The sequence below is a fragment of the Ceratocystis lukuohia genome, assembly GCF_044167205.1.
Source record: "Ceratocystis lukuohia strain C4212 chromosome Unknown Supercontig4_pilon, whole genome shotgun sequence".
Taxonomy (NCBI): domain Eukaryota; kingdom Fungi; phylum Ascomycota; class Sordariomycetes; order Microascales; family Ceratocystidaceae; genus Ceratocystis; species Ceratocystis lukuohia.
The window spans coordinates 120105-146274 of NW_027263523.1; the positions used below are offsets into that span (position 1 = coordinate 120105).

General features: G+C 48.5%; 12 protein-coding genes across 12 annotated transcripts; 10 read left to right on the forward strand and 2 right to left on the reverse strand.

The window, feature by feature from the left end:
• Positions 1-214: 214 nt before the first annotated feature.
• HOO65_040031 (uncharacterized protein) lies at positions 215-2440 on the forward strand (the record flags this gene model as incomplete). Its single annotated transcript, XM_071000548.1, has 1 exon — positions 215-2440. One exon carries the CDS (start codon positions 215-217, stop codon positions 2438-2440), a length of 2226 nt encoding a protein of 741 aa, XP_070858874.1.
• Positions 2441-3471: 1031 nt separating this feature from the next.
• HOO65_040032 (mutator-like element transposase) lies at positions 3472-4787 on the forward strand (the record flags this gene model as incomplete). The annotated part of the gene is made up of 2 exons (XM_071002846.1): positions 3472-4706; positions 4757-4787. 2 exons carry the CDS (start codon positions 3472-3474, stop codon positions 4785-4787), a joined length of 1266 nt encoding a protein of 421 aa, XP_070858875.1.
• Positions 4788-5840: 1053 nt separating this feature from the next.
• HOO65_040033 (Ribosome biogenesis protein SSF1) lies at positions 5841-7303 on the forward strand (the record flags this gene model as incomplete). Its single annotated transcript, XM_071002804.1, has 2 exons — positions 5841-6281; positions 6377-7303. 2 exons carry the CDS (start codon positions 5841-5843, stop codon positions 7301-7303), a joined length of 1368 nt encoding a protein of 455 aa, XP_070858876.1.
• Positions 7304-8486: 1183 nt separating this feature from the next.
• Positions 8487-9017, forward strand: HOO65_040034 (uncharacterized protein; the record flags this gene model as incomplete). Its single annotated transcript, XM_071000549.1, has 1 exon — positions 8487-9017. The coding sequence occupies one exon, from the start codon at positions 8487-8489 to the stop codon at positions 9015-9017; it is 531 nt and encodes a 176-aa protein (XP_070858877.1).
• Positions 9018-9867: 850 nt separating this feature from the next.
• On the forward strand, positions 9868-10383 carry HOO65_040035 (uncharacterized protein; the record flags this gene model as incomplete). Its single annotated transcript, XM_071000550.1, has 1 exon — positions 9868-10383. One exon carries the CDS (start codon positions 9868-9870, stop codon positions 10381-10383), a length of 516 nt encoding a protein of 171 aa, XP_070858878.1.
• Positions 10384-11993: 1610 nt separating this feature from the next.
• On the forward strand, positions 11994-12506 carry HOO65_040036 (putative GPI-anchored cupredoxin; the record flags this gene model as incomplete). The annotated part of the gene is made up of 1 exon (XM_071000551.1): positions 11994-12506. The coding sequence occupies one exon, from the start codon at positions 11994-11996 to the stop codon at positions 12504-12506; it is 513 nt and encodes a 170-aa protein (XP_070858879.1).
• Positions 12507-13561: 1055 nt separating this feature from the next.
• HOO65_040037 (Extracellular serine-rich protein) lies at positions 13562-14077 on the forward strand (the record flags this gene model as incomplete). Its single annotated transcript, XM_071000552.1, has 1 exon — positions 13562-14077. One exon carries the CDS (start codon positions 13562-13564, stop codon positions 14075-14077), a length of 516 nt encoding a protein of 171 aa, XP_070858880.1.
• A 1023-nt stretch (positions 14078-15100) lies between these two features.
• On the forward strand, positions 15101-15631 carry HOO65_040038 (Extracellular serine-rich protein; the record flags this gene model as incomplete). Its single annotated transcript, XM_071000553.1, has 1 exon — positions 15101-15631. One exon carries the CDS (start codon positions 15101-15103, stop codon positions 15629-15631), a length of 531 nt encoding a protein of 176 aa, XP_070858881.1.
• Positions 15632-17416: 1785 nt separating this feature from the next.
• Positions 17417-17932, forward strand: HOO65_040039 (Extracellular serine-rich protein; the record flags this gene model as incomplete). Its single annotated transcript, XM_071000554.1, has 1 exon — positions 17417-17932. One exon carries the CDS (start codon positions 17417-17419, stop codon positions 17930-17932), a length of 516 nt encoding a protein of 171 aa, XP_070858882.1.
• Positions 17933-20012: 2080 nt separating this feature from the next.
• Positions 20013-20453, reverse strand: HOO65_040040 (transposase; the record flags this gene model as incomplete). The annotated part of the gene is made up of 1 exon (XM_071000555.1): positions 20013-20453. One exon carries the CDS (start codon positions 20451-20453, stop codon positions 20013-20015), a length of 441 nt encoding a protein of 146 aa, XP_070858883.1.
• Positions 20454-21618: 1165 nt separating this feature from the next.
• Positions 21619-22134, reverse strand: HOO65_040041 (Extracellular serine-rich protein; the record flags this gene model as incomplete). Its single annotated transcript, XM_071000556.1, has 1 exon — positions 21619-22134. One exon carries the CDS (start codon positions 22132-22134, stop codon positions 21619-21621), a length of 516 nt encoding a protein of 171 aa, XP_070858884.1.
• Positions 22135-23749: 1615 nt separating this feature from the next.
• On the forward strand, positions 23750-24208 carry HOO65_040042 (Extracellular serine-rich protein; the record flags this gene model as incomplete). The annotated part of the gene is made up of 1 exon (XM_071000557.1): positions 23750-24208. The coding sequence occupies one exon, from the start codon at positions 23750-23752 to the stop codon at positions 24206-24208; it is 459 nt and encodes a 152-aa protein (XP_070858885.1).
• Positions 24209-26170: the final 1962 nt, after the last annotated feature.

Genomic DNA, 26170 nt, shown 5'->3' on the forward strand with positions numbered 1-26170 from the left:
CCTCCCGAAGCTCGTCCTCGTGCTGCAAACAAACGAACCGGACCATACATTCACCATAGTACCCAACACCCTCAACAGATAACCGCCAGAGTTTACTACTCAAGAACATTCAGCGGAATAAACAAACTAGAACCCGAAGTTTCTTTCTCTCACAAAACGTACCACTATCTATTGCTTCACTCCCCCTACTCTCACACCTTGCCTTCACACAACCATGAAGACAATAACGCCAAAAAAGACTCTGGCTCCTCCCAGAAAGACCGTGGTCGGTCCTAGAAAGACCACCGGTCCTAGAAAGGCGCCCGTTGTGCTTCCCCAGACAGCTCGCAAACATGTCGCAAGCAAAAACACAGCTCGCAAGCAAAATATCAGCTCAGCTGCTAGGAAACACATGCCAAGTAAAAACCCCGCCAGAAAAAACCTGGCCCTCAAGAACCCATCTTGCTCAAAGTCTACCGCCTCTAAAAATCTGGCTTCCAAAAACTTGGCCTCCAAATCTTCTGCCATGTCAGGTAAAACTTCAAAACGGCCCGGAAAGGGGAAAAAGCGTAGACGAGAAGTTACTCCCGATGATTCAGATCTCAGTGATACCTCTGGCTACTCAGCACTTGAGGATGTCACTGACACTTCAGATGACGACGACGAGGAGGTCGAAATGGCCGAGGAAGAGCATCTGACTGGCTTGGACGGCAATTCAGGCCCATACCTCTCTACCGAAGATGACAATGACAACGACGAACTAGATGTAAATGATCTGGACGGCAATGGCGATCATGATGACGAAGACGATATTGCAATTGCTGATTCTACAGACGATGAAGCCGGCGAAGAAGACGACGAAGACGAAGATGGTCAAGTTGAGATGGAAGATGACGAGGACCACAACCTTGGGATCGAACTCGACATTGACGGGGACAATGAATCTATTGATGGCGACATTGACGAAACCAGCAGCTGGGCCGGTGTATCCGAAGATGAGATTCTTGCTGCCGTTGCGGACTCGACTCAAGACTCCTCTCATGTCCGAAAAGTGCGTTTTGACGTACCCTCTAGTGATTCAGACTCTACAGACACTGACGAGGAAGAAGACCACGGCAACTTCTTCCCCGATCTTTTCATCCCGCAGCGCAATCTTGATCCCAACTTTAGACGCGAGATTGAGAACGATAGCGATGGCTCATGTTCCTCCGGCTCATTTTGGGACTTCAACGCTCCATATGAAACAAGCAATGTGCAGCAAAATACACCCAACGGCGCCAACTCGCAGGAATCTGCCTTTGTATTCGAAATGCCCATCAACATTCCTGGAGCCATGATAGACTCCCTAAATCCCACCGACCAGCCTGCCTCTATAAATGCGCCTCTTTCCATGCAATCTACCCGCCAGCAAGTGGAGGATGCCTCAGTTGCTGTTGCCGCTGCCACCACAATGAACTTTGATATTACTGAGAATGAGATGGACGGATACGAGACTGATGGAGACACTACCGAAGAAGATGAACCCGAGCCTATTGTACGCCGCAGGGTCCGCCACGGAACTCCCGAAGCTCCTCGAACCGACTCCGAAACAGACCGGCCAGCCAAGGCACGTAGAGGCCATCCACGTGCTGCCTCGTTTGACTTGGACAAGTCGGATGAAAAGCCCATTGTCGTGGCAAACCCGCATTCGCGCAAGATGATGATCTTTACTCCAGACAATCGTAGACGCAGAATGGAGATATCTCCAGAGCAGTTTGACGTGGGTGATATGTGTGATTTTGACTTTTTCACCTCTGTCAGCGACGCCTCACCTGCTGGCACCATGCATGGCGACCTATTGAACAATGCATTCTTTTCCTCTCCTGGGGTTTTTCCTCCCTTGCAAGGCAACATGCGTTATGAGCCCTTTCTAGATCCGCTTTTTGAGACGCAAGAAGAAGAGTTCGACTCGGACGTTGCAGGCGATGAGGAAGAAGGCGAGAAGTCTTTGAATCTCGAAGACTTTTTGGCCTTTGAGGACGACTCCGAGGGTGAAGATGGTGATCTCCAAGACCTTGATGCTTTTAGTGGAGAAATGAGTCCTTCTAGACCGAGCAATCCAAGCAACCAACAAACAGATAACAGCGTTTTGCATCATCTCACACCCTTGACTGTCGGGTCATTTCGGCGTAATCAAATAGACAAGCAACTGCTATTTAGCTCACAGGCTTCCCAAGACTCGCTATCCTTCAGCGGCCCTTACCATAGTATGGCTCTTAAGGGAATCAAATCTGGTCGCTTTGAAGCGGCGGGCGGCGTACCTCTGACGCCGATTAGGCGGCGCAAACCATCACAGGACTTTACTACCAGCCCGCTTGATACCGTGTCGACAAAGCGCAAGGCAACCAGCGAAATTGCGTCTCTTGGTCATAAGAGACAACGCAGCATCTCGGATGTTACGCCCACTGGCATCAATGTTTAGGAACTTCCGCCTAGTGTGTTTGCATCTCTGGCATCGAAACAAGACGCTGACCTGGACGTGGATGCGGCAGTAGCCTCAACAAATGCTATTGGTGATAATGCTCATGTTGACGTGGAGCTGACTCTTGGACTTTTAGACGAGCTTGAGTTTGAGCCAGAATCAGCTTTTGAGGCTGCACTGCTTGACAGCTGCTATAGCGTCCCGGTATAGTGCTGCATCGAAGCCCATTCCTTGGTCTTGTATATCTTTGTCTACAATCTCATGCCAGTCATAGCTGGCTTTTTTTATTCCGTCCTTGTCTTTTTCTATCATTCCCTTTCTATGACGCAAAGGACGGCATGCTCTCTTATCAGAGCGCACCCCTGGCCTTGAAATGCATCGGGCGATGGATGTACCGAGCGGAGGGTATGTTGCGTTTACAGGCTCGCTCACTTTTCAGTGCAGGAGACTTATGCATGGGGTTCACAAGAAATTGGCCTCTTACCTCGCACCTGTCGCACTTTTCTTTCCTATTTTTTTAAAAAGCCCTCTGACTCTGTTTCTATTGCCGCTTCGCTGATTTCACTATCCTCTCTGCATGGCGTTGTGTGTGTGTGTGTTTGTATGTGTATGTATGGGGCAAGTTCATATGTGCCATGAAGTGGTCCGTACTCTGGTCAATCTATGTTTTATCCTTTCTCCCTTGATTTTTTATATTCTCATTTAGTTCTCTTCGTCTACTGAGGGTGTCGCTCGCCGGCTGGACACAAAATAAAAGTTTTACTGCACTCGGTCAACCTATATCAGTGTTGGATTCATACCTCTCTTATAAAGTCTTCGCATGCTACTGCGACGCTGCAGGGCGCCGCCTACATGCGCGCCCCCAATTCTTTTATGCGCCCCCTCCCTTGTTGTTTTTTGCTTACCTAAGCAATTTTTTGGCTTACCTAAGTATGATTTTGACCCCTCAACAGCGATGCAAATTCAGAAGATACATGAAACCAAATACACCACATACACCACATCAAATACACCAGATAAACCAGATAGAGATGGAGACAGACGCTTTATCACACGCTTTAAATGCTGTAAATGCAAACAACACAGCAGATGAAGTAGCAGACAATGCAGAGGCACTACAAGTCAGTCAATTTCCAGACGATATCCTTCCCCCTGAAGGGATTTACGAGTCTCGCGAAGCTCTCTTTGCTGCTGCGAATGCCTGGGCGAAACCTCGAGGCTATGCATTCACAACTGGAAAGTCTAAAAAGACTAAAAATGGCCGGACAAAAGTTGTTGTTGCTTGCGATCGATCTAGAAAGCCGCCAAACCCTTTAGCCATACGAAAACGCCGAACTTCAAGTCGAGTAACTAGCTGCAAGTTTTCAGTATTAGCCAAAGAATCTCCAGATGACGGTGGCTGGACTCTAACTTACCGGCCAGGCAGCGAATTTGCCCAGCATAATCATCCGCCAAGCGACGACCCATCTGCACATCCCATACATCGCACTCTCAAAACAGAGGACATATCTACAGTTTCGGGCCTAGTAACGGCTGGAGTTGCCCCTCGAAGCATCAGGACGTATCTATATAATACCTCAGATACTCTTGCAACTGCAAAAGACATTGGCAATCAAATTGCAGCTGCGAGACGAGAATTACGCCAAGGGCAGAGCAGCGTACAAGCCCTCATCGACCAGCTCAAGATAGAAGGCTTTAGGTGCGAAGTTCGGGTTGACTCGGAAAACCATTTAACAGCTCTTTTCTTTGCGCATCCTAGCTCTATAGCATATCTACTAGAGAACCCAGATGTCTTGTTACTTGATTGTACATATAAGACAAATCGGTATTCTATGCCGCTCCTGGATATGATCGGAGTCGATTCCTTCCAGAAATCGTTTTGCATCGCCTTCGCATTCCTTTCAGGAGAGACGGAGGATGACTATCTATGGGCATTACAACACCTGAAGTCTCTATACCAACAAGAACTTCCTTCTGTTGTTCTCACAGATCGATGTCAAGCAGTTATGAATGCTGTTCCAATTCATTTCCCTTCTGCTGCTGCCTTGCTTTGCCTTTGGCATGCCAATAAGGCAGTTCTCCAACACTGCCAACCAGCTTTTGGCCTTAAGCGCAATGAGTCACCCGACAGTCCGGAGACCAAGGCATGGGAGGAGTTTTATGGATGGTGGCACTCCATAATCGCATCGCCAGACGAAGAGACGTACAAGACCCGTGTTGAAGACTTTCGGCGTCAGTACACCTCACAACACCTTCAAGAAGTTGGGTATGTCTTGACATACTGGCTCAACCCACACAAGGAACGACTTGTAAAAGCATGGGTGGACAAGTATTTCCATTTTGGTAATACCGCTACCTCAAGGGTTGAAGGAATTCACTGGCTGATCAAATCACACTTGGGAACTTCAAGATTTGATCTTTTCGATGCTTGGCAAGCCATTAAAAACGCAATCTTGGGTCAGATGAGAGAGCTTCACAAAATGCAAACCTCCCAGAAATTACGTGTGCCTCTAGATATCCCTGTGGCACCATTTGAATCTGTCCGTGGCTGGGTCTCGCATCAGGCTTTACGCAAAGTCCAAGAGCAGCGGCAACTTCTTGGAAAGCCTCTGAAAGCTTGTACCCAATCATTCACATCTTCTCTTGGTCTACCCTGTGTCCACACTCTTCAGCTACTTCAGGAGACAAACCGGAATCTTTCCCTTAAATATTTTCATCCTCATTGGCATCTAAACCGAAATCAACTTTATCAGCAGCCTATTTTAGAGCCATGGAGGTGTCCGACTTTCAGAACACCCACTCAGCCAGCCTCAAGTACGAGGCGTGAGCCGTCTGGATTTGAGAATGTTGAGCCTAGGACAAGGAAAGCCCCTAAATGTAGCAAGTGTTATCAGGTTGGCCATACAATGGCTTCGAGGACATGCCCGCTTAGATATTCAGATCTATTGAATCAATAAATTTCACTGTATTGTTTGCCTCCATCTGCTGTATCTGTAGTCTGCTTGCTGGTCATAGCAAAATCATACTTAGGTAAGCCAAAAAATTGCTTAGGTAAGCAAAAAACAACAAGGGAGGGGGCGCATAAAAGAATTGGGGGCGCGCATGTAGGCGGCGCCACGCTGCAGCATCTGATTAGTAAGCGAGATATAGCATCTTATCTTATCTTATCATGGGCCCCGCCAAAAAAATTCGAGACCCCAAATGAAGCGTAGCATAGGAAAACCATGAAAGCTACATCGAACGATCTGTAACAAATTGGTCACTATTTAGAACGATAATTACAATTGCTGGCTGACGTGTTTCGCTATTGGAAGCTTCTACTACCTACTTTTTTTTCGTCTAATATCTTTGTCCCCTCCTCTCCCCTCTCGTCCACCCCCCCTCCATCCTCTCCTTCACAATGGCCCGTCGCAGATCCAAGAAAAGAACCCACAACAAGCCGGAGCTGGCTTTTTCAAAGGACAATAAGCCTAGCAATGGCGCGACAATCAAGGCTCCCAAGAACATGGTCATTCGTATTGGTGCTAGTGAGGTGGGCTCCAGCATTAGCCAGCTCGTAACGGACGTGCGTCGGGTAATGGAGCCTAACACGGCGACTCGGCTCAAGGAACGACGTGCCAACCGGCTGCGTGACTACTTGACCATGTGCGGTCCGTTGGGTGTCACGCACTTGATGACGTTTTCGCGCAGCGATGCCGGCAATACTAACATGCGCGTGTGTGTGACGCCGCGCGGCCCGACACTGAACTTCCGGGTTGAGAGATATTCACTGGTAAAGGATGTTCAGAAGTCTCAAAGACACCCGCTAGGCGGTGGCAGCGAGTATGCAGCGCCCCCTCTGGTAAGTAGCAGGATAGGAAGCAGACGGCCCTCTGCGCAGCTCTTTATTTTCTTTTTTGATGTTTTGTGTCGGCTAACTTGTTCATTGCGTCGCAGCTGGTAATGAACAACTTCTCAACCGCCAAAGACCACGAGCAGAAAATCCCCAAACACCTCGAGTCCTTAACTACCACCGTCTTCCAGTCGCTCTTCCCACCCATCAACCCGCAAACAACCCCCCTCAAGACCATTCGTCGCGTGCTGCTGCTGAACCGAGAGGCATCCGAGGATGACGATGCCTTTACTCTTAACTTCCGCCACTACGCAATTGTTACCAAAACAGCCGGCCTATCGAGGCCACTGCGGCGACTGCGACGTGCAGAAAAGCTGCTCTCGTCTAAGAGTCGCAAGGGTGGCCTGCCAAACCTCGGCAAGCTGAATGACATTGCCGACTTTATGATTGGCGGCGAGAACGGCGAGGGATACGTGTCTGATTACACATCTGGAAGTGAGGTCGAGACGGATGCCGAGGTGGAGATCCTTGACAATGCGCCACGCAAGGTCTCACTACGTGCTCGCCGTGCTGCTTCCGGGGCTGCTGCTCGCGGTGGCGACGGCGATGACGACGATGCAGCCGATGAGGAGGCTGGGCAGGTCGAGAAGCGGGCAGTAAAGCTGGTGGAGCTGGGCCCGCGACTGCGACTGAGGCTGACCAAGGTGGAGGAGGGTGTGTGCAGTGGGCGCGTGCTGTGGCACGAGTACATTGAGAAGAGCAAGGAGGAGGTTGATGCACTTGAGGAAAAGTGGGAGAAGAAGCGGGTGGCCAAGGAGGAGCGCAAAAAGGCCCAGCGAGCCAACCTGGAAAAGAAGAAGGGCAAGAAGAGCCAGGCTAAGGATGGCGATGAGGGCGTGGATGAGGACAGCGACGATGACGATGAGATCAACTACTCGGACATGGACTTGGACGAGTACGAGCAGTTCAAGGGCAACGGCGAGGACGAGGGGGAAAGCGGGGACGACGATATGTGGGAGGACGAGGAGTGAGAGCGGCGGGCAGACAGAAAGGAGCTGAGCGGGCTGCTTCCAAGTAGTTGATAGACTATGGAATACTGTATTGATCTTGCGTTGCAAACAGGGGTGTGTATGTGATGCGCGGCAGGGCGGACATTGTCTGGATGGCAGAGCATGACTATGAAATGAAGCTACATCTACCCGCCTATCTTACAGTATGCGCGTGTGAGTTTCTGGCTGATTATGGATGTGTGCAGATACGCGTGCGCCCACATGTATTCTGTATATTCCAGGATCTTGTTTCGCCCATGCATAACGCCTGCGTGTCTGGCAAGCCGGCCATGGCGATGACAAGCCTGCGGTAGGTATTATGGTTAAGTTGCTAAATAGACATAACATGCCTTGGTTCATGGCATGAAAATTGCCTACCTTGCACACTTTGGCCTGTTGTGTTGTTTCTTTTAGGTTTTACTCCAGATTTTCGCCGAGGCTTGCCCTGCAAAGCTAAATTAATATTCTTATCCTTTCAATGCATCACATGAAGACATCCCGCGCCACTCAATACTACGGAGAACTGGGAGAACGGACAGCCGGAGAAACGGAAGCTTTTAGAGCGGTAAAAGAAGACCCGAGGAGCTGTGAACCAACAACAAAGCAAAGACTGGAAAAGCCTTGGTACGTGCGTTTAATGGAAGACCATGGGCGAGCCCCGTGCGTCAGGATTGCTATGATGCCACTTAGCAAGCATAGGCACAGCCAATCAGTCGGCAGGCAGGTAGGATTCGAACAGCAAAAGCAAAGTAGGCAGTTGGGGGCATCCAAGCAGCAGAACCAAGAGGAAAAGAATTGTGCCTATGGCCATACGGCAGAACTAGACCCCCTCGTAGATAGAATCGTGCTTGCTGTTGCCCCGTGGTCTAAGTGCCCATACAGCTGTTTTTAAACGACTAGAGGATTGGCCTTCTGCATGAAGTAGACGCGAGATGCACATGCCGGGCTGTGTACATGCGCTGAGGCTAATGGAATGGATAGAAGTGTACGTTTAGGCTATGGAAAGAGTGTACATAAGAGTCACTGTTCACATCGTCTATCCTAATAGATAAACACAGATAACCTGCCTTCAAATCTCTGCCAGGTCTCTGCTCAGCTTCCCTTCTACACACCATACCCCCCCAACACTTCTCTATCCGCCCACTTCTTCTGCCCACAACTCACGATGCAGTTCAAGCTTGCCTCTTCTCTCATGCTCGCAGTAGCCACCACTTCTGTGCTAGCTGCTCCTTCCACTGAAATCCAAGAACCTGCTAAGATTGTGGTTAAGTTGGGTGCGTACGGCTTCCAGCCACCGAACATTGAGGCCAAAGTGGGCGACTTGATCGAGTTCCACTTCGGCGAGGGAACCAGCTCTGTTGTGCAGTCGGACTTTGAAACCCCCTGCAAGGCTTTGAAAAACGGCTTTTCTTCCGGAACCTTCAACGTGGAGACTACCAAGACTCATGAAAACGAGGATCCGCATGTTTTTGTAGTGCCTGTCACTAGCACCGACCCCATCGCCTTTTACAACGGCATCAAGAACCAATGCTACGGCTATGGTATTGTTGGCGTCATAAACGGCCAAAAAGACACCGAGCAGACGCACGACAAGCTGAAGGCCAAAGCCTTTGAATCTTTCGGGATCAGTGAGAACCCTAATTTGGTTCACGGAGGTATCATTGAGGCTAACCCTAAGTACGATGAGTTCGAATAAGGGTTATATTCATGTTAGTGGGATAGGGTTATATCATGATAGAGACTTAATGACTGAGCATTTCCAAGCAGACATAGCAGATGGTGACGGGACATGTGATGTTTTGACATGTGAATTACTTGCTGTTATAGCGTAGGCGGTGTCCCTGTGTGTCTCTGTTTCTTTAGCAGGAGCTACATGTATACATAAGCAGCAAGTTCTGACGCTATCTTTAGCCCATGTCAGGCGGCACAAGGGTAAAAATGCGACATAGGCATGGCTGTGATTGATCCAGCGCCTGTTGCTGCTCTATATTTACGTTTTTTTCCCCTTGTTTCACGTCTTCTGCCCTGCCTTGGCCAGCTCTTTTATCTGGGAGGCTTGGTACTTAATCCCCTTTCTGCCAGGGGCTCTTGCTTTTGGTACCTAAACAAGGAAAACGACTAACAAAAAAGAAAAGGAATAGGCCTAAATATGGCTGGGCTTGCTGCTTGGCCACTTGGCAGTACACAAAAGCCCAAATAGTCAGACAGAAATAAAATGCGCGCAGCTGTGCCTCCAAGCCTACGGGTTTGCAGCAGATGCAGCCAGGTTCTCTCAAGGTCGCTGTCGCACTGGCGCACAGGATCTCCTTTCGAATTAGCTACGGGTGCCCCAAGGCTTAGACTTGAGTGGGAGACAAGCTGTGACGCTGATGGGTATGGTTTTAGTATTTATATGCGGACAGCCTCCACATGACAACGTTATCGCAGCTTAGACTACACCATCTGTTCAGACTACTCATCTTACACCCGGCTTCGACCTCTCCCCCAGAAATCCGATCAAATTGCCTTTCAAATTTTATATACGTTTCCTTCTCTATTCGCCTGAAATGCAATTCTCGCTCGCCTCTTTTCTCATGCTCATGGGAGCTGCTACATCTGCGATGGCTTTGTCACTACCTAAGAACAAACCACCTACTACTATTGTAGTAACGCTGAGTGACAACGGCTTCCAGCCGAATGAATTCGACGCTCGAGTTGGCGACTCAGTAGAGTTCCGCACCAGCGGTGGCTCCGGGTCTGTGGTGGAGTCGGCTTTTGATGTTCCCTGCCAGCTCCGGCATGCCGGCTTTTCCTCCGGCATGTTCGAAACTAATGGCGCCGAGACTAGCCGGGTTTTTGTAGTGCCCATCACGAATAATAAGCCCCTTGCTTTCTACAACGGCGCCACCGACCGATGCAATGTTGGCGGTCATGTCGGCGTCATCAACGGCATGAACAACGGCGAACAATCGTTGTCAGATTTCAAGTCTAAAGCCCTTGGATTTAAGGGAGCCGTGGAAAACCCAACCATAACTCGGGGCGGCGATCTTAAAGCTCCCGCTCCTAATCCCGCTAAAGACTAAAAGCTGTTGTTGTGTTGGTGGGCTAGGTCTGGGTTATGAATACGGACTTAATGTGTATACCAGAGTTGTTTAATATTTTAGAAGCCACATATAGAATAGCGTATTAATTTGCAACTATCATGCTAGATTTCAAGTTAAATACTCTAAAGTATAACAAGGACGCCCTGACCATGCAATTTGATAATACGCAAGTTGGTCTGTGAAGGAAGTGTACAATTGGAGGAGAGACTCGTGGCCCAAGAGTAATTAGGCATTGCTCTACTGCCTCCAAATAGGATAGATAGAGAGGTGAGACTACGCCCTGCTTAACCATCGAGGGGGGCTAACCAACGGCCTGTACCCTGGATATCATGGACTAACTGGCAATTAAATGTGAGAGGCTGATTTGGTGGTTATCGTGCTGGCTCGCTAAATGCCACCAAAAATGAGGACGGTGACAATCGTCAATGGAGACTCGGCAACTCTTCATTTTTTCTCTGTTTTCAGCAATTGTGCTGTGGATGTTAAGGTCGTTTAGTGGCATCGGAGTAGTTAGTATTTGGTAATGCTTGACGTATAGACAGAACAGACACACTGTCAAGTTCCTATTGCTGGCTGTTTAGGGGTTTGAATAGGCCGGCACGGCCAAACAAGCGGGGAAACAGTTTATCCGCATCAGAATCCAGGCAGAAGCGGGAAGATAGATATGTTTGCTTGGCTAGGTACCCTTCGCAGCACTTGACAGTTGTTCCGCTTGTAGGCGCAATGGCCTATAGACTCGGCGTACAACTGGCTAGAAGGCCGGCCTGTGCTTTGGAGGCAGGCAGGGCAGCAGAGCCAGGCAGGCTAGAAAGGGAAGTCTACCGCATGTGTGACCCTGTACGTGCAGAGGAGCAGGGAGAGAAGGGCGGTATAAGAGACATACTATGTGCAGGGGTACTACGGAAAAAGGGCGAAAGCTTCAGGCGAAAGGAGCGAGAAGGAGGATAGAAGCATTGCCAAGCCTTCGCTTGTCTATCTGTCCTCGCGAACGCCGGGTCGGCGGGATTCTTCCACACCTGTCCTTTAAGCTTCTGGAATAAACGCAAGAAAAGACACCCTTTATCCCCGGGTCTTCTCTATTTGCGGACTCGCTTCCAAAATGCCGTTCCCTCCCCCTATCTCCTTTCTCGCCGTCTGCATGCAGTGCATAGCCCACGTAGTCCACCCACTGGTGCCCCGCCTTGACCTGAGCGCTGTCATGTGAAATGCAGGTTGTGCGTGTGCGTGTTTGTGCGCGTGTGTTGGGTGCCAAGGTGGATAGGAGAATATGCACTAACACAACTATGCACACACGATGAAGTCGTCTACACTTTCACCATCTGAAGCAACAACTAAGAGTGGACATATATGGCGGGTAGCGAGGGTAGAGGTCGTATATAGAAGGTATTTAATGTAGATGCCCTCCCCCCACTCTCTATCCGGCCCGTAATAACTGATTACTGACACTAACTCATCTTCCCATCTGCGCATTTGTCATAACTGCGCTAGTTCTCGTGTCTTACTTCATTGAAACATTCTTCTGTCATCTTCCCTTGCTGTCAGCATCCTCCCCTCCCGCCCCCTCTCACCCCGATTATCAAACCAGCACTATGCGCTTCACTCTAGCCACTCTTGCAGCCGCTGCTACCTCAGCAGCCGTGGCCGTCTCCCAGCCAGGAAGCCAAAGTAAGACAATCCAGGTCAAGGTTTCGCCGGACCACTTCACGCCCGATACTATTGAGGCCAACATCGGCGACCTGATTGAGTTCCACTTTGACGAAGGCCGTAACTCTGTGGTTCAAACATCCTACGGCAACCCTTGTGAGCCTATAGATGGTGGCTTCTCTTCTGGCACCTTTATAGTAGGCCTGTTCGAGGGGGAGGATCCGCACGTTTTCACGATGCCTATCCAGAACAAGGACCCTATTTGGTTTTACAACGGTGCTGCCAACCAATGCTACAAGTACGGCTCTGTTGGAGGAATCAATGTGTATCCCAAAGGGCCCAATACTCTAGAGAAGTTAAGTTCTAAAGCGCGGTTGTATGAAGGCTTGACGAAGAACCCAAACAAAGTTCGAGGAGGCACGATCCTGGCCAACCCTCTATTTGACCTCAAGCTCTAAGCAGGCATTGAGGTGGGAGCGAGGTAGGAGTGCTTTTGTTGTTTCTTATTTATATCGCTAGATCTTATAGACTCCATATATGCAAATAAACGAGCTAATTCACATGAACTGATGTTTCTGTAGAAAGTGGCTGATTGATGAGATGCTGGTGCTTCTATTAATGCGCATTCTTTATTCTCTATAGCCGCCCCTTGTTTATAGTACAAGTCGTTAAATGCGACCATAATAACAGTAGATATTAGGAGGACGTACTGAATGTCCCGTGAAGAAGAGGAAGAAGGAATAAGCGGTTATGAAGTTGTTCTGTATCTATCCAAGTGTAGTCCGAGGAGCGGATCTCAGCCGGTTTATATATCCATCACTACTATGTTCTAGATCCGGCACATGGGCCTTGGAAGAAGACCCTTGATGTCTGATACTAGCCCTAACGTTTGGGCGAACTGGATCGGGGTCAGCAATTCTGATGACCCTGACTTAGGTTACTGACACATAAAGACACTAAAGCAAAGCTCCTATTGCTCTGGCTTCCTCTGCCGCACACGCACGTGCGCATAGAGAAGAGTCAAGCTGCGCTTCCCACTTAGCGCTGCACTACGTAGCATCTTGACGCCGTGGGTCGTCCGACGGGCCCCCCACACCCTTGCCAAAGTATGGGGGCTGCTGCTACTCGTAGTAGAGACTATGGTCGATAGATCATATTCATGAGTTTCAGCTTAACTCGCGGGCTTTGCAACCCATCGTAAGTAGTTTGTGTGCTGCGCGTAGATAGGCCTCGCGCCATTCTGGACCCAGTTGGTAGGTGCGTGGGCAATGGAACCAGGTAAAATGAGACTTGAAGAGTCATGGCAGTCTAGAAAAGAATAGAGAAAATTCTACAGAATATAAGAATGGGAATGACCCCCTCACCTACTCACCTTTGTTGGGACCATCGCTTAATACCGCTGCTCACCTCTCTACTGATTTCTTTTCCCAAGACACCCTCAAAGTCTTTCCTACACACTCAAGTCTATTTCTCTAATCTGGCAATTCAATACCTAGCCTCTGATCTGCCCAACATGCGTTTAACTACTGCTCTTCTTGCTTTTGCTACTGGCGCCCTCGCCATGCCGTCGGGGACCACTGGAAACGAGCCTAGCAAGGTTGTCGCTAGGGCTGTCGCCACTCACACCATCATCGTGAGTAACGAGGGCTTTTCTCGTGGCGACTTTAAAGCCAACGCTGAAGACATTCTCGAGTTCCACTTCAAGCCGGGCTCCCACTCCGTTACGCAAACCTCCTTTAGAAATCCCTGCAGGTACCTCAGAGGTGGCTTCGCTTCTGGGACTGTGGTCACTTCGCGAGGTGTATGGGAAAATGAACAGGTTTTCCAGGTCACTCTTCAAGACGAAAGCCCGGTCTGGTTCTACCAAGGCGGCGACAAAACTTGTAGCGGCCACGGTTTTGTAGGTGTAGTGAACGCTCCTCAAACGAACGGCCAGTACTATGGTAATTTCCAGAGAGCGGCTCTTCAAAAGGCAACCACCGAACTCATCGTACTTCCGGCCGTTGGTAGCTTTGTTACTCTTGATTGATAAGCCCGAGGGCGTGTTGCTATCCCGTTTAGCTAGTTGTAGCGGGCTGGAAATTGCTAGGCTGAGATCCCTAGCCAGATCTTGGTAAGACAGAAGCCCCGGATCTGCAACTAGTTTGAAACGTTAAAATTGGCCGATGTAGTGCCAAGAGCATAGGAGTTATTTAGAACCAGCACAATAGAGCCCATTTTGCCACCTTTGGGCAGTCAAATTAGCTAGATTAATCGAAGAAGATGCTTACCCACACCCATTGACAACCAAGCAAATCAGAGATTAGCTCGTGATACCTTCTCCAAGTCTGGCTGCATCAAAAACGACCTTGACCACAAGCTTTGGCAAGATGCAAGAGGCTGCCACCCTAGTCAGCCCCATATGCGACGTGACCCCATTGGACTTACGGATATAAGCAAGCTGGCCTGCACAGACTGAAGGATGTGCTTAGAAGTTCTATTAGTAAGTGATGTTTTAGCCATTACTAATTACCTTTACGCATCGGGTTGGGCATTTTTATAATACAGCTTGTACAATGTCATTAAGCTTATATGACGGCGCTTGCTATCAAATGCCGCAGCAGGCTTCACTCCATACGACTGTAGGCTATTCGGCGGGTGATAATTTCAGATCCCTCCTAGTGGCTCGGGTAGCGCACAGTCAACAAGTCGTGTATGTGTACAGGTTTGTCTGGAGTATTGTAGCGCATCAAAATGCCCTTTGTGTATAGACCCTGCAAATGATTTTAGAGCTGGTTTGTCCGAAGCCGAGTCTAGTTGATGAGCGAAGGATTAGGTAGATTAACCGAGGAGCCAAAGGAGGTTAGAGGAAGGTAGAAGGGGGCCTGCGGCATAAAGAGAGTTCACGGGTTTATGCTCTGGCTGTCTGTTTCTTGAGGCCATGGCTCACTATCGCGCCCCACCTCATCACTGTGATTTCTTTTTCTCTAAGCGCACCTTTTAAAGACCTGCTTGCGCCCAAGTCCATCTATCCAATCTAGCACTGCGATATCTAGGCCCTGCTCTGCCTAACATGCGCTTCACGACTGCCACTCTTCTTGCTGCTGGTACTGCGTTGGGTATGCCCTGGTCGACCACTTTGAATGAGCCGAGCAGGGTCGTAGCCGAGGCTGGCGCCATCCACAGCATCGATGTGAACAATGATGGCTTCTTTCCACCTGACCTGGAAGCCGAGGCTGGAGACATTCTCGAGTTCCACTTTGAGCCAGGCACTCACTCTGTTATTCAAGCCTCCTTCGACAGCCCTTGCAAGTTCGCCAATGGCGGCTTCGCTTCTGGAATTATGGTCACTCAGACAAACGAGGAGGAGAACAGGCTAATCTTGCGAGTCGCTGTTTCCAATGACGAGCCGATTTGGTTCTATAACGGGTCCCTAGATCGCTGCCACAAACACGGGCACGTGGGAGTGGTCAACGCTCCTAACAGTCTCGAGAATGACCAGTACTATGGCGGATTCCGGAGGGCAGCCCTTAAGCGAACATACACCGAGAACATTGCTACAATGACTGGTGGTGTCTTCATCGAAAGCTGCAGACAAGCCTAGAGACGTGTTGCTCTCACCTTGGTCAGCTGGGGCGTATTGGCCATGGTCGGGTTTATAGGGCAGAGACTAAAAGTTTTTGTGTTTTTTATTTCTAATTTGTCAGCATCAAGCAGAGTAGATGTACCTCGTGCGGCAGAGTAGGTAGGGCGCAGGTGACATGATGTTGTTACGTGGCGCTCTAGACACACGCTGCCCCATTCCCCTGCCTTCAAAACTTTTGTGCCTGATGGCCCATAAAATAGTTGACCCCCACCACAAAGTGTCGGAGATATTTTACATAAAGGGAAGGCATGGACTGCATCGAAGGAAAAGCAATGATGTTCTAGAAATCCGCAAATCCGACTTAGGGTTCGTTAGGGTCAATGTGTTGAGAAACAAAAACAGTTGATAGAGGACATTAACAACCTATGCTCAATGATTCTTAGGTAGGCATTAAATAACACAAACAAACAAACATGCTTAATGCTATTACTAATTCCTGATTTTGGAATACAAGGACACATGTGGGTCTGTCCAAATACGAGTTCTCGGCTGGTCAAAGCCAAGGTTTCAGTGAAGATATTGATGTAGGTTTCTGATCGGGACGGGAAGTCCTTTTTTAGGGCTTTCAACCGATGCATGTACGCTGTGGAACAATACATGCTCATCTCATAATGGCTTCTAGTAAAAGTAAAGCAACGACCGCCAAGGCCTAACTCGCTGATTGGCTCTTGCTTCTTGGGTGTATATTGTCTCTATTAGTGTAAGAAGAGACTGGTGTAAAGCGGCCAAACTGTGAGCAAGGCTCCATCTACCCCCCCTCCATCGTCCCGAGATGCACGCTTGCTTGCAATGGGCTGATGCTATGTTGGTAGGTGTTGAGAAAACTTGCACGCGGTTTGGTTAAATAGATAAGACGAGAGGCGGGTAAACAAGCCCTTCATCTAACTTAATACATAATATTCAAGGACCAATTTCTACAGTAAGCGCTGACCGGCCTTGGATCTTAGAGGGATGAATGCAAGCGAATGTGATCCTGATGCCCTAGATTCGACCCCAAGCGCCATGTAATTGACGAGGTGGGAAGGATTTGAGGCAGCTTGCTGCCTGCGTTACGCAATCAGGGCAACAAAGGACTCACTGGATGCAACTGGAATGCCATGCCAGGGACAAACATGGATGGCTGTGTCATGTCACTTTCTAGATCACCGGGCCGCACCGAGCTGTGCGGTGGCTGCGCTTTTGGTAGACCTTACGGCCTGGCCTGCATATGACTACTTGTCATGTTATCAGCCTGTTTAGCATGACGATAGGCGAGAGGAGTTAAGAAGTCAGCAATGTCGTGCGGAGTTAACTACTAGCAGGGAGCACACTCGAAAAGGCGCATCTAAGGCTTTTATCCATACATTGCGGGCACTACAGGGTGTCCGGTAGTATTTGGATGCCAAGATTAGGCCTTAAGCTATATTGGCAGAGATGGAATATCCAAGGCCGGGAAACTTGGAGGCCGGCAAACTTAGAAGCCGTGAGGGCCGATCAGATCGAGTAGAATGAGAATCGACAAACAATGACAGGCAAGAGAAGACTACAGGGCGTTTGCAGCGTACAAGAGCGGCTGTAGTTCTCTGTCTCGATGGTCTTTCAAGACCACCCCTCACCAACCGTTCTTCATATCTCCATGGCTTTTTTCTCCTTCTGCTTTTCTTTCTTGGCTCCCAGGCATAGCTTTTCTTCAAACTGCCCACACACAATAGAGCATCTTGGGACAATCTCATTCTTCCATGTCTAGCTCGAGATTTGCCCATGATGCGTTTTGCTATTGCTACTCTGATTACTGCCGCTGCTGCCGCCCTGGCTGCACCTCCTGGGCGCGGTTGGGACAAACCTTACGAGGCTGCAGCTGGAGAAGGCGCCATTCACATCATCACTGTGAGTGATGGAGGCTTCTGGCCCGCCAGCTTGGAAGCCAAAGCTGGGGACTTTCTTGAATTCCGCTTTTTGCCAGGCACTCACTCTGTTGTTCAATCCTCCTTCAGTAACCCCTGCGGTTTCCTCAACGGCGGTTTCGCCTCCAGGGAAATGAGCACTAGTGAAGATGAAGAGGAGAACAGATACGCTTTCCGGGTGCCTGTTTCGGGCGATGGGCCGATTTGGCTCTACAATGGCTCCGTAGACCAGTGCCATGAAGATGGCCTCGTAGGGGTAGTCAATCCTCCTAACAGTGATAGCCATGAAAACTTTCGAGAAACTGCCCTTGACCAGAAATCCACCGAGAGGGTTGAGACAATGAGTCGCGGTGACTTCGTCAAAATACGTGCGTAAGGCTGGGAACGGCTAGTTGGCTGTGGTAGATCAGGAATTAATAGGTTGATACGATAGGTTGGGTGTTGGCAGTGTCCCTTTGTTAGTAACCTAAGTTAGGGTTACTAGGATTGCTGACCCTGATCCAATTCGCCCAAATGTTAGGGTTAGTATCAGACATCAAGGGTCTTCTTCCAAGGCCCAGATCCGCCCCTCGGACTAGACTTGGATAGAAATAGAACAACTTCAACAATCACTTATTCCTTCTTCCTCTTCATCACAGGACATCCAGTACGTCCTCCTAATATCTACTGTTACCCTTGAGTTCTTTATGTGTAAGAATAGTCACACCACTGAACCAAAGAGTGGTTAGATGTGTTTGGCCCGCTTGTTGACAACATGAGTTCATCTCGTGGTACTATATTTAGTCTTTAAACCTTTCTTACTTAGTGTCATACTGTTTCCTTATACTATCATTACAAATCCAAAAATCTGCCTCCCTTTGAGCCCAAGCCTGTGGCTGCCTGAGGCCTGATGCCTTTTGAAGCAGAAAACATCAGGACAAGTGCCTGAGGGTTGAGGAGAGGGACCTTGCTAAGCTAATGCATACACTTAGGGGGTGCTGCCGCGACTACCACTTCGTGAATGCTTGTTTCCACAAGTACTACCAAGAGACTTGTTGAGGCCCCCAGCGCCTTCGGCACTACTGCGGACATTGCTGTTCATAGGAATGCGCTGCCGGATAGTTTACGTTAGATATGACTGTTGATAAGAATGAGGGCACGTTGATTGCAGTGAAGGAGACAACAAGGTAGAGGGCGACGGCCTTTTTGTTTTCTCTTCATTCTTTCCTTTTGCCAACCTATCTTGATCCCCAATACTTGAAAGTCCCTCGAGAAGGGCAGAAGACAATCAAGCTTTCCGATGGCAGACTAGTTGCTCTTAGCTACAAGCGATCGGCCCACGTCTAGTACTTGATGCGAACTTGCGTTGCATTGCCTCTTTGGGTGCAAGAGACTGGAGTGTCCCAGTCCCTTCTGACCGGGAAGAAACTGGTTAGTTCCAGTTCCGTCTGTTTTTCGTTGTCTTGACATGCACGTTTGCAATTGGCTGATGCTGTGTCAGCACCTGTTCCACCAAGGCTTTACCCATGAAACCTTCCAAGATAGAACGGTGTGCTCCTAATTAGCCCTAGACTTGGCCCCCAAGCGCTGTGTAATCATTGCGGTAACAAGGATGTGGGATAAACTACTACTCTAAACTCTGACTTCTTGTCTGCATCACACACAACCAGGAGTAAGTGATCAATTGGATTCCTACAATGCCAGAGACAGCATGCACTCACTCAAGCACTCATGTATCATTTGTCTTTCCACTTTACAAATATTCAAGCAGTGCTTTGCACAACCGTTGGTTGTACTTCTGCTATATCTCCGTGCTGTTATATCGATCGACTTACTAGGCTTTATGCTAGAAATAAGCAAAATAACACATACATACACAAATGAAAACGACCAGTGCGGCTGAAGAGAGTAACTAGACGGGGTAATGGAGTGTCTTTTGGCCGGTCAGTCTATTTATCAGTTAATTGTTAATTGTCCAACCCCCGTCAGCCTGTCGATCATCTCGCCGTGCTTATGCGTGTAAGGAATCAACCTCCATTACTCTATCTCGCGCTACGCCGGACTTAACAACTCATCACTGTAAGTCTTACCATAGTCTTCTCACACCTCTGCCAATGTATTCGTTTGGACATGGTGTTATACCGTGTACCACCCCTCTTTCGTCAAGCAAAAAAAGAATTCCGCCACAACTCTTCTATTTCACTTACACATACTTTGGCTAAAATAGAAGCTTTTTGCAAACTATTGCCTCATTTAAGTTTTCCATTGATATATCTGTTGTATTTTGGCCCCTTTGACTAAGTCCCTAAACTTAGTCGTTCGCTGAAGTAGTATGTTTTCCTGTCCAAGTTCAGTCACTCAAGCAGCTTCTGGTTCTGACCCCGATTCCTCCGAAGAGCTGTCATTTACCACAATAAGCTTCTTTTCGCTTTCTTCTTCGGAAATACCTTCTCTAGACGCTAGAGCTTCGCTTAGAGTCACGAAACGCTTATGGGAAAAGGCATAGCCTTCCTCGTCTTTCCTCTTTTCAGACGAGCCAGTTCCTCCTCCAGACCAGCAATCTCCATAGTATACATTGTCAGTATTTGCTGCTGTCCCTCAAACCCTTTGGCCATCACGTCATACTGTGTCCGCATCTTTGGTGTTCTGTTAAGCCTGAGATCACGAATGTGGCGGCTAGACTTTGGCGTATCATCCGATCCGAAATATGGCGCCTGCTCCGGAGCTCTCTTTGGATTGTCATCTGGCCTATCCTCTTGAATTTCTAGATGCCGCAGAGCTTTGGCTCGAGAAACTAGCTGATTCCCAGTAACCCCCCAGCTAGAGAGGACATTTCTCTTGACCATTGCCGCTTCACGAGCCTTGGCATAGGCTTTGAAGAAATTGGCTTCATCCATTGGAACAGAATCAGCCGCCATGGCCCCAACAAACAGACAGCTAGAGCATAGACCCATGGACTCTCTTTATGCCGCAGACTCCTTTCTACGTCTCTCTAAACTCCTATGGCCCTTCGGCTCGCCTGCCCGATCCCTCGCTTATAAACTGGACTCAGCTTTGGACCACCAAGTGTACTTACTATGTAGGGTCTATACGCAAATGGTGCGCTGCAATACTCCAGACAAACCCGTACGCACATACAATTTGTTGACTGTGCACTACCTAAGCTACTAGTGGGGATCTGGAATTCTCACTTGCCGAAGAGCCTACAGTATTAAGGAGTTAAGCCCGTTGCGGTATTTAATAGCAAGCGTCGTCGAATAAGCTTACTGGATTTTGAACTCTTACCCATAGGCAGGATAGGCACGCTTGCGTGATGATAAATAGCCTCGCTTTTTTGATGCCGTTGCACGGTCGTATATAAAAAAGCACAACTGCAGAGTAGGTTGGTACGCGAAGTTGGTAATGGCTAAAACGCCACTTGTTAATACAGCCACCACGATCTTTTTACTTGGTCACTCTGTGTTGAAATTCCAAGCACATCCCTCAGTCCGTGCAGGCCAGCTTGCCTATTTCCGTGAATCCAATCTCTAGGGTATGCTAAAGGACAAGAAAAGCATTGAAGAGCAACCCCAGGCAAAAGGCTCGCTCTCAAAAAACCTGCAAAGTCAAATATGCCACTAAGTTTGTGCAAGCACAATACAATACCGCTAGCGGCCCACCTCGCACTCTTCTGCCTCAGCGACTGCATGGCACTTGGGGTCGCATCGCGTATGGGACTGACTAGGATGGCAGCCTCTTGCACCTTGCCAAAGCTCGTGGTCAAGGTCTTTTTTTATGCAGCCAGACTTGGAGAGGGTATCACGAGCTGATCTCTGATTTGCTTGGTTGTCAATAGGTGTGTGTGGGTAAGCATATTCTTCGATTAATCTAGCTAATTTGACTGCCCAAAGGTGGCAAAATGGGCTCTATTGTGCTGGTCCTAATTAACTCCTATGCTCTTGGCACTACATCGGCCAATTTTAACGTTTCAACCAAGTTGCAGATCCGGGGCTTCTGTCTTATCAAGATCTAGCTGGGGACCTCAGCCCAGTAACTTCCAGCCCACTACAACTAGCTAAAAGAGATAGAAACACGTCTTTGGGCTTAGTCGTCAATCTTAACGAGGGTACCACCGGTACGCCTTCCGATTTCTTCGGTGTTTTCCCTTTGAAGAGCCGCCGTCCTGAAGTTATCGTAGGACTGACCATTGTCAGGAGGGTTCACCACACCTACATGACCGTGGGTGTGGCAATTTCTCACGCCGCCCTTGTAGAACCAGATTGGGTCATCGTCTTGAACAGTGACCTGAAAAGCCATTTCATTCTGGCTTTCATCTGGGTAAGTGACCAGAAGCCCAGAAGCGAAGCCACCCTCGAGATACTTGCAGGGCTCCCCAAAGGAGGCTTGCGTAACGGAGTGAGTGCCTACACTAAAGCGGAACTCGAGAATGTCTCCAGCTTTGGCTTGAAAGTTATCAGCACCAATGCCATAGTTACTCACGAAGATGATGTGAGTGGTGCTAGCCCTGGCGGCGACCTTGCTAGGCTCGTTTCCAGTGGTCCCCGACGGCATGGCGAGAGCGCCAGCAGCAAAAGCAAGAAGGGCAGTAGTTAAACGCATGGTGGGCGGATCAGAGGCTAGGTATTAAAGCGCTAGATTGTGGAAATGGACTTGAGTGTGTAGGAAAGACTTTGAGGGTGTCTTGGGAAAAGCAATCAGTAGAGAGGTGAGCAGCGGTATTAAGCGATGGTCCCAACAAAGATGAGTAGGTGAGGGGGTCATGCCCATTCTTATATTCTGTAGAATTCTCTCTATTCTTTCCTAGACTACCGCGACACTTCAACCTTCATTTTACCTGGTTCCATTGCCCACGCACCTACCAACTAAGTCTAGCATGGCACGAGGTCAGCACACAAACTGCTTACGATGGGTTGCTAAGCCCGCGAGATAAGCTAGAAGTTATGGATACGATCTGTCGACTCTATTCTCTACTATCGTGGTGGCGGCAGCCCCCCTACTTTGGCAAGGGTGTAGGAGGGCTGTCAGACAGCCCACGGCGTTAAGATGTTACGTAGTGCCAAGTGAACAGCGCGCCTTGGTTGCTTCATAAACTTCTCTCTATACGAACGTTTGTGTGCGGTAGATGTAGCCAGAGCAAGGGGGCTTTTGCTTGAGTGTCTTTATGGTCACATACAACGACTTGTACTACCCTTTGGTGAGGCAAAAACAATCGCCCATCAAAACTCAACATGTTCACTTACACAAAGCTCGACCAGAATGAGGATTATGCCAAGGTGGTTTCTTCTATTAGGTAAAAGATTGATTGACATTCCTGATTCTGTTCTCGCACTGTTAAGTTGGACGCCTGATACGTGCGGGCAGTAGTAAGCAAATATCACCACTTCAATCTCCGATTTCCTCGCCATTCTTTCCAATATGATTTCCAATAAGCGCTCGTAGCATAGTGTCATTATAGACACTAAAGTTCCTGCTGTATTTTGAACCAAAGACTCTGGCCGCTCAAGCTCTAGCAGTTGGAGCAGAAAACATACACAAGCAAGCACCTGAAGATTGGCGAAGGGGGGCGTGGTGAGCTAGCAGATACACTTAGGGGATGCCGCTGCAAGTACCACTCCTCGAATGCTTGTGAAAGACCCCCACGTGGACAAAAAGGAATCAGACTTTGCGAGGATATGTCATTTGGCTTCTGTTTTCATCTGATTCCGACCGGCTGCTTAGATGGCAGGATGGTTGGTCATAATCAAAAATACTTGGCCCAAACCTAGTACTCGATAGGCGCATGTAGCCGTCGCCGTGCGCCTAGTAGGGGGACTGCGGGCGGTTGTGGTGATTTTGCGTGAAGAACTTTCCATTCAGTCCATCTACATAATTTGCTATGACTGAATAAAGACTGCGTGATCTGGGCCAGCCATATGCAAGTGCCGCAGTGCGGTTGAGACTTCGCAGCACTACAGAGGCACATAGAACTAAGGGGCCATGAAGCCATCGTCGCGAAAGACTAGGAGCAGTTGCAGCATATAAAAGTGGTTGTGGTTCCCTGCTTCAGTCGTCTTTGGAGATCATCCCTCACCACCGTTTTTCATATCTCCACGGCGCTTTTCTTCTCTGCTTTTCTCTTTCGGTTCCCAAGCATATCTTTTCTTAGCTCTGCTCACACGCTGCAGCGTCTTTTCCCAACCTCATACTTCCATATCTAGCTCGCGATTTGCCCATGATGCGTCTCGTTATTGCTGCTCTTATCGCTGCCGCAGTTGGTGAAGCCACCATTCACGTCATCAAAGTGACTGATAGAGGCTTTGTGCCTAAAGTCTTGGAAGCCAGAACTGGAGACTTTCTCGAGTTTCACTTTGTGAAGGGTCTGCACTCCGTCGTCCAAACCTCCTTGGAAAACACCTGTAGTTTCCTCACCGGCGGCTTCGCCTCCGGGCCTATGTTCACTCCGATGGAACGGTCGGTGAACAGCATGGTTTTCCAGGTACCAGTTACCGACAATGAGCCAATTTGGTTCTACAATGGCTCCATGAATCGTTGCCACGAAGATGGACACGTAGGTGTAGTCAATCCTCCTGCAAGTAATAGCCATGAAAACTTCCGAGAATCCGCCCTTGGCCAGACATCCACCGAGGGCGTTATAGAAAGGAAGGGTGGTGAATTAGTCCCAATGTTTGAATAAGGCTGGCGATGCCTTGTAGTAGATTAGGAATTAATAGATTGGCACGATAGGTTGATGGGGCGGAAACTTGGCTTGCATTTGAAGTGGTCGAATAGGTCGATGTGATGGGAATACTAAAGTTACTTAGGGATAGAAGACCAAGCACTAATATCAGAGTTCAGCTTGCAATACTACGTTTAGTCCTCAAGTTTGTCTTATGCTTAGTGTCACGTTGTCATTAAAAAACAAAACATCTAGCTCTATTTGAGTCCAAGTCTCTGGCTACTTACTGTAGGCCTGATGACATTTGAAGCAGAAAGCATCAGGACAAGTGCCTGAGGGTTGAGGAGAGGGACCTTGCTAAGCTGATAGATACACTGAGGGGGTGCTGCCGCGACTACCACTTCGTGAATGCTTGTTTTCACAAGTACTACCAGGAGGCTTGTTCCAAGAGGCTTGTTTGGACCCTCAGCGCCTTTGGCACTACTGTATAAATTGCTGCCCATAGGAATACGCTGCCGGATAGTTTATGTTAGATATGACTGTGGTCAAGAATGAGGGCTAATGAAACCTTTTGCATACGTTGATTGCAGTGAAGGGTAACGTCCGTGATAAGCGAGCGACGCACGCACTTTTATCAACCCTCTGAACTAAATTCGCAATACAAACACCATAATATATCTAATCAATTAACATTAATCACCATGCTATTCTCTGTTGACCTGTATTGCCTCCTGAAAGGTCTTTGCATCATATCTAGTCTTTCTACAAATACTACACTGCTGAACCTTTGCTTCTTGTGACCTTCTGTGGCCACCTCTCAGGGATTCAACTGTTACCCGCACATCAATATCTATCTGTTCAATTGATTGTGATGCTCCCCTTATATTTCAAGGCCCTTCTTTTTGCATCCTAGTCCTTTTTCCCCTCTGGCGCCGCCCTACTCTCTTATTCTCTTGTTCAACCTTTTCCTGTAGTAAGACCATCTCGTGCATAATAACAGTTGTTGCCCTCTCATAATGATTCACAGCTTCAATTATTGAGTCGTGGAAGTTTCTCTTATGACTTCTAATCCTTCCTTGCAGATAATTCGAATGCGATTGGGCCTCTAGCGCTGTCTTTGGGGTCCTTGCAGTCAAGGGTCGATGGTATCGTGCTACAGGAGGCGTCGGAGTCTGTAGCGGCACATCAAGCTTCGAGATGACAGAAGGATGAGAAATCATAAGAGCAGCTCCCTGGAGTCAACAAGTGAAGCTGTGAAGCGTTATGAGTAGGCAAAAACCGTTATTATTAAGCATGAGATGGTCTCACTATAGGCAAGTGTTCGACAACTTGAACAAGAGAAGATGTCAGTAACCTAAGTCAGGGTTACCAAGATTGCTGACCCTGATCCAGTTCGCCCAAACGTTAGGGGGGTTAGTATCAGACATCAAGGGTCTTCTTCCAAGGCCCATGTGCTTGACCTAGAACATGATGGTGATGGATATATAAACCGGCTGAGATCCGCTCCTCGGACTAGACTTGGATAGAAACACAGCAACATGAACAATCACTCATTCTCCGTCTTCCTCTTCTTCACAGCACATTCAGTACGTCCTCCTAATAGATACTGTTAGAAGAAGACAGTAGGAAAGGATGAGAGGGTGAAAAAGACTAAGATATAGAAAGAAGGGCCTTGAAATATAAGAGGAGCATCACAATCAATTGAGCAGACAGATATTGATGTGTGGGTAACAGCTGAATCCTTAAGAGGTGGTCATGGAATGTCACAAGAAGCAAAGGTTCAGCAGTGTAGTATTTTTAGAAAGACTAGATATGATGCAAAGACCTTTCAGGAGGCAATCCAGGTCAACAGAGAATAGCATGGTGATTAATGTTAATTGATTAGATATGTTATGGTGTTTCTATTGTGAATTTAACTCGGAGGATTGATAAAAGTGCGTGCGTCGCCCGCTTATCACGGACGTTATAACAAGGTAGATA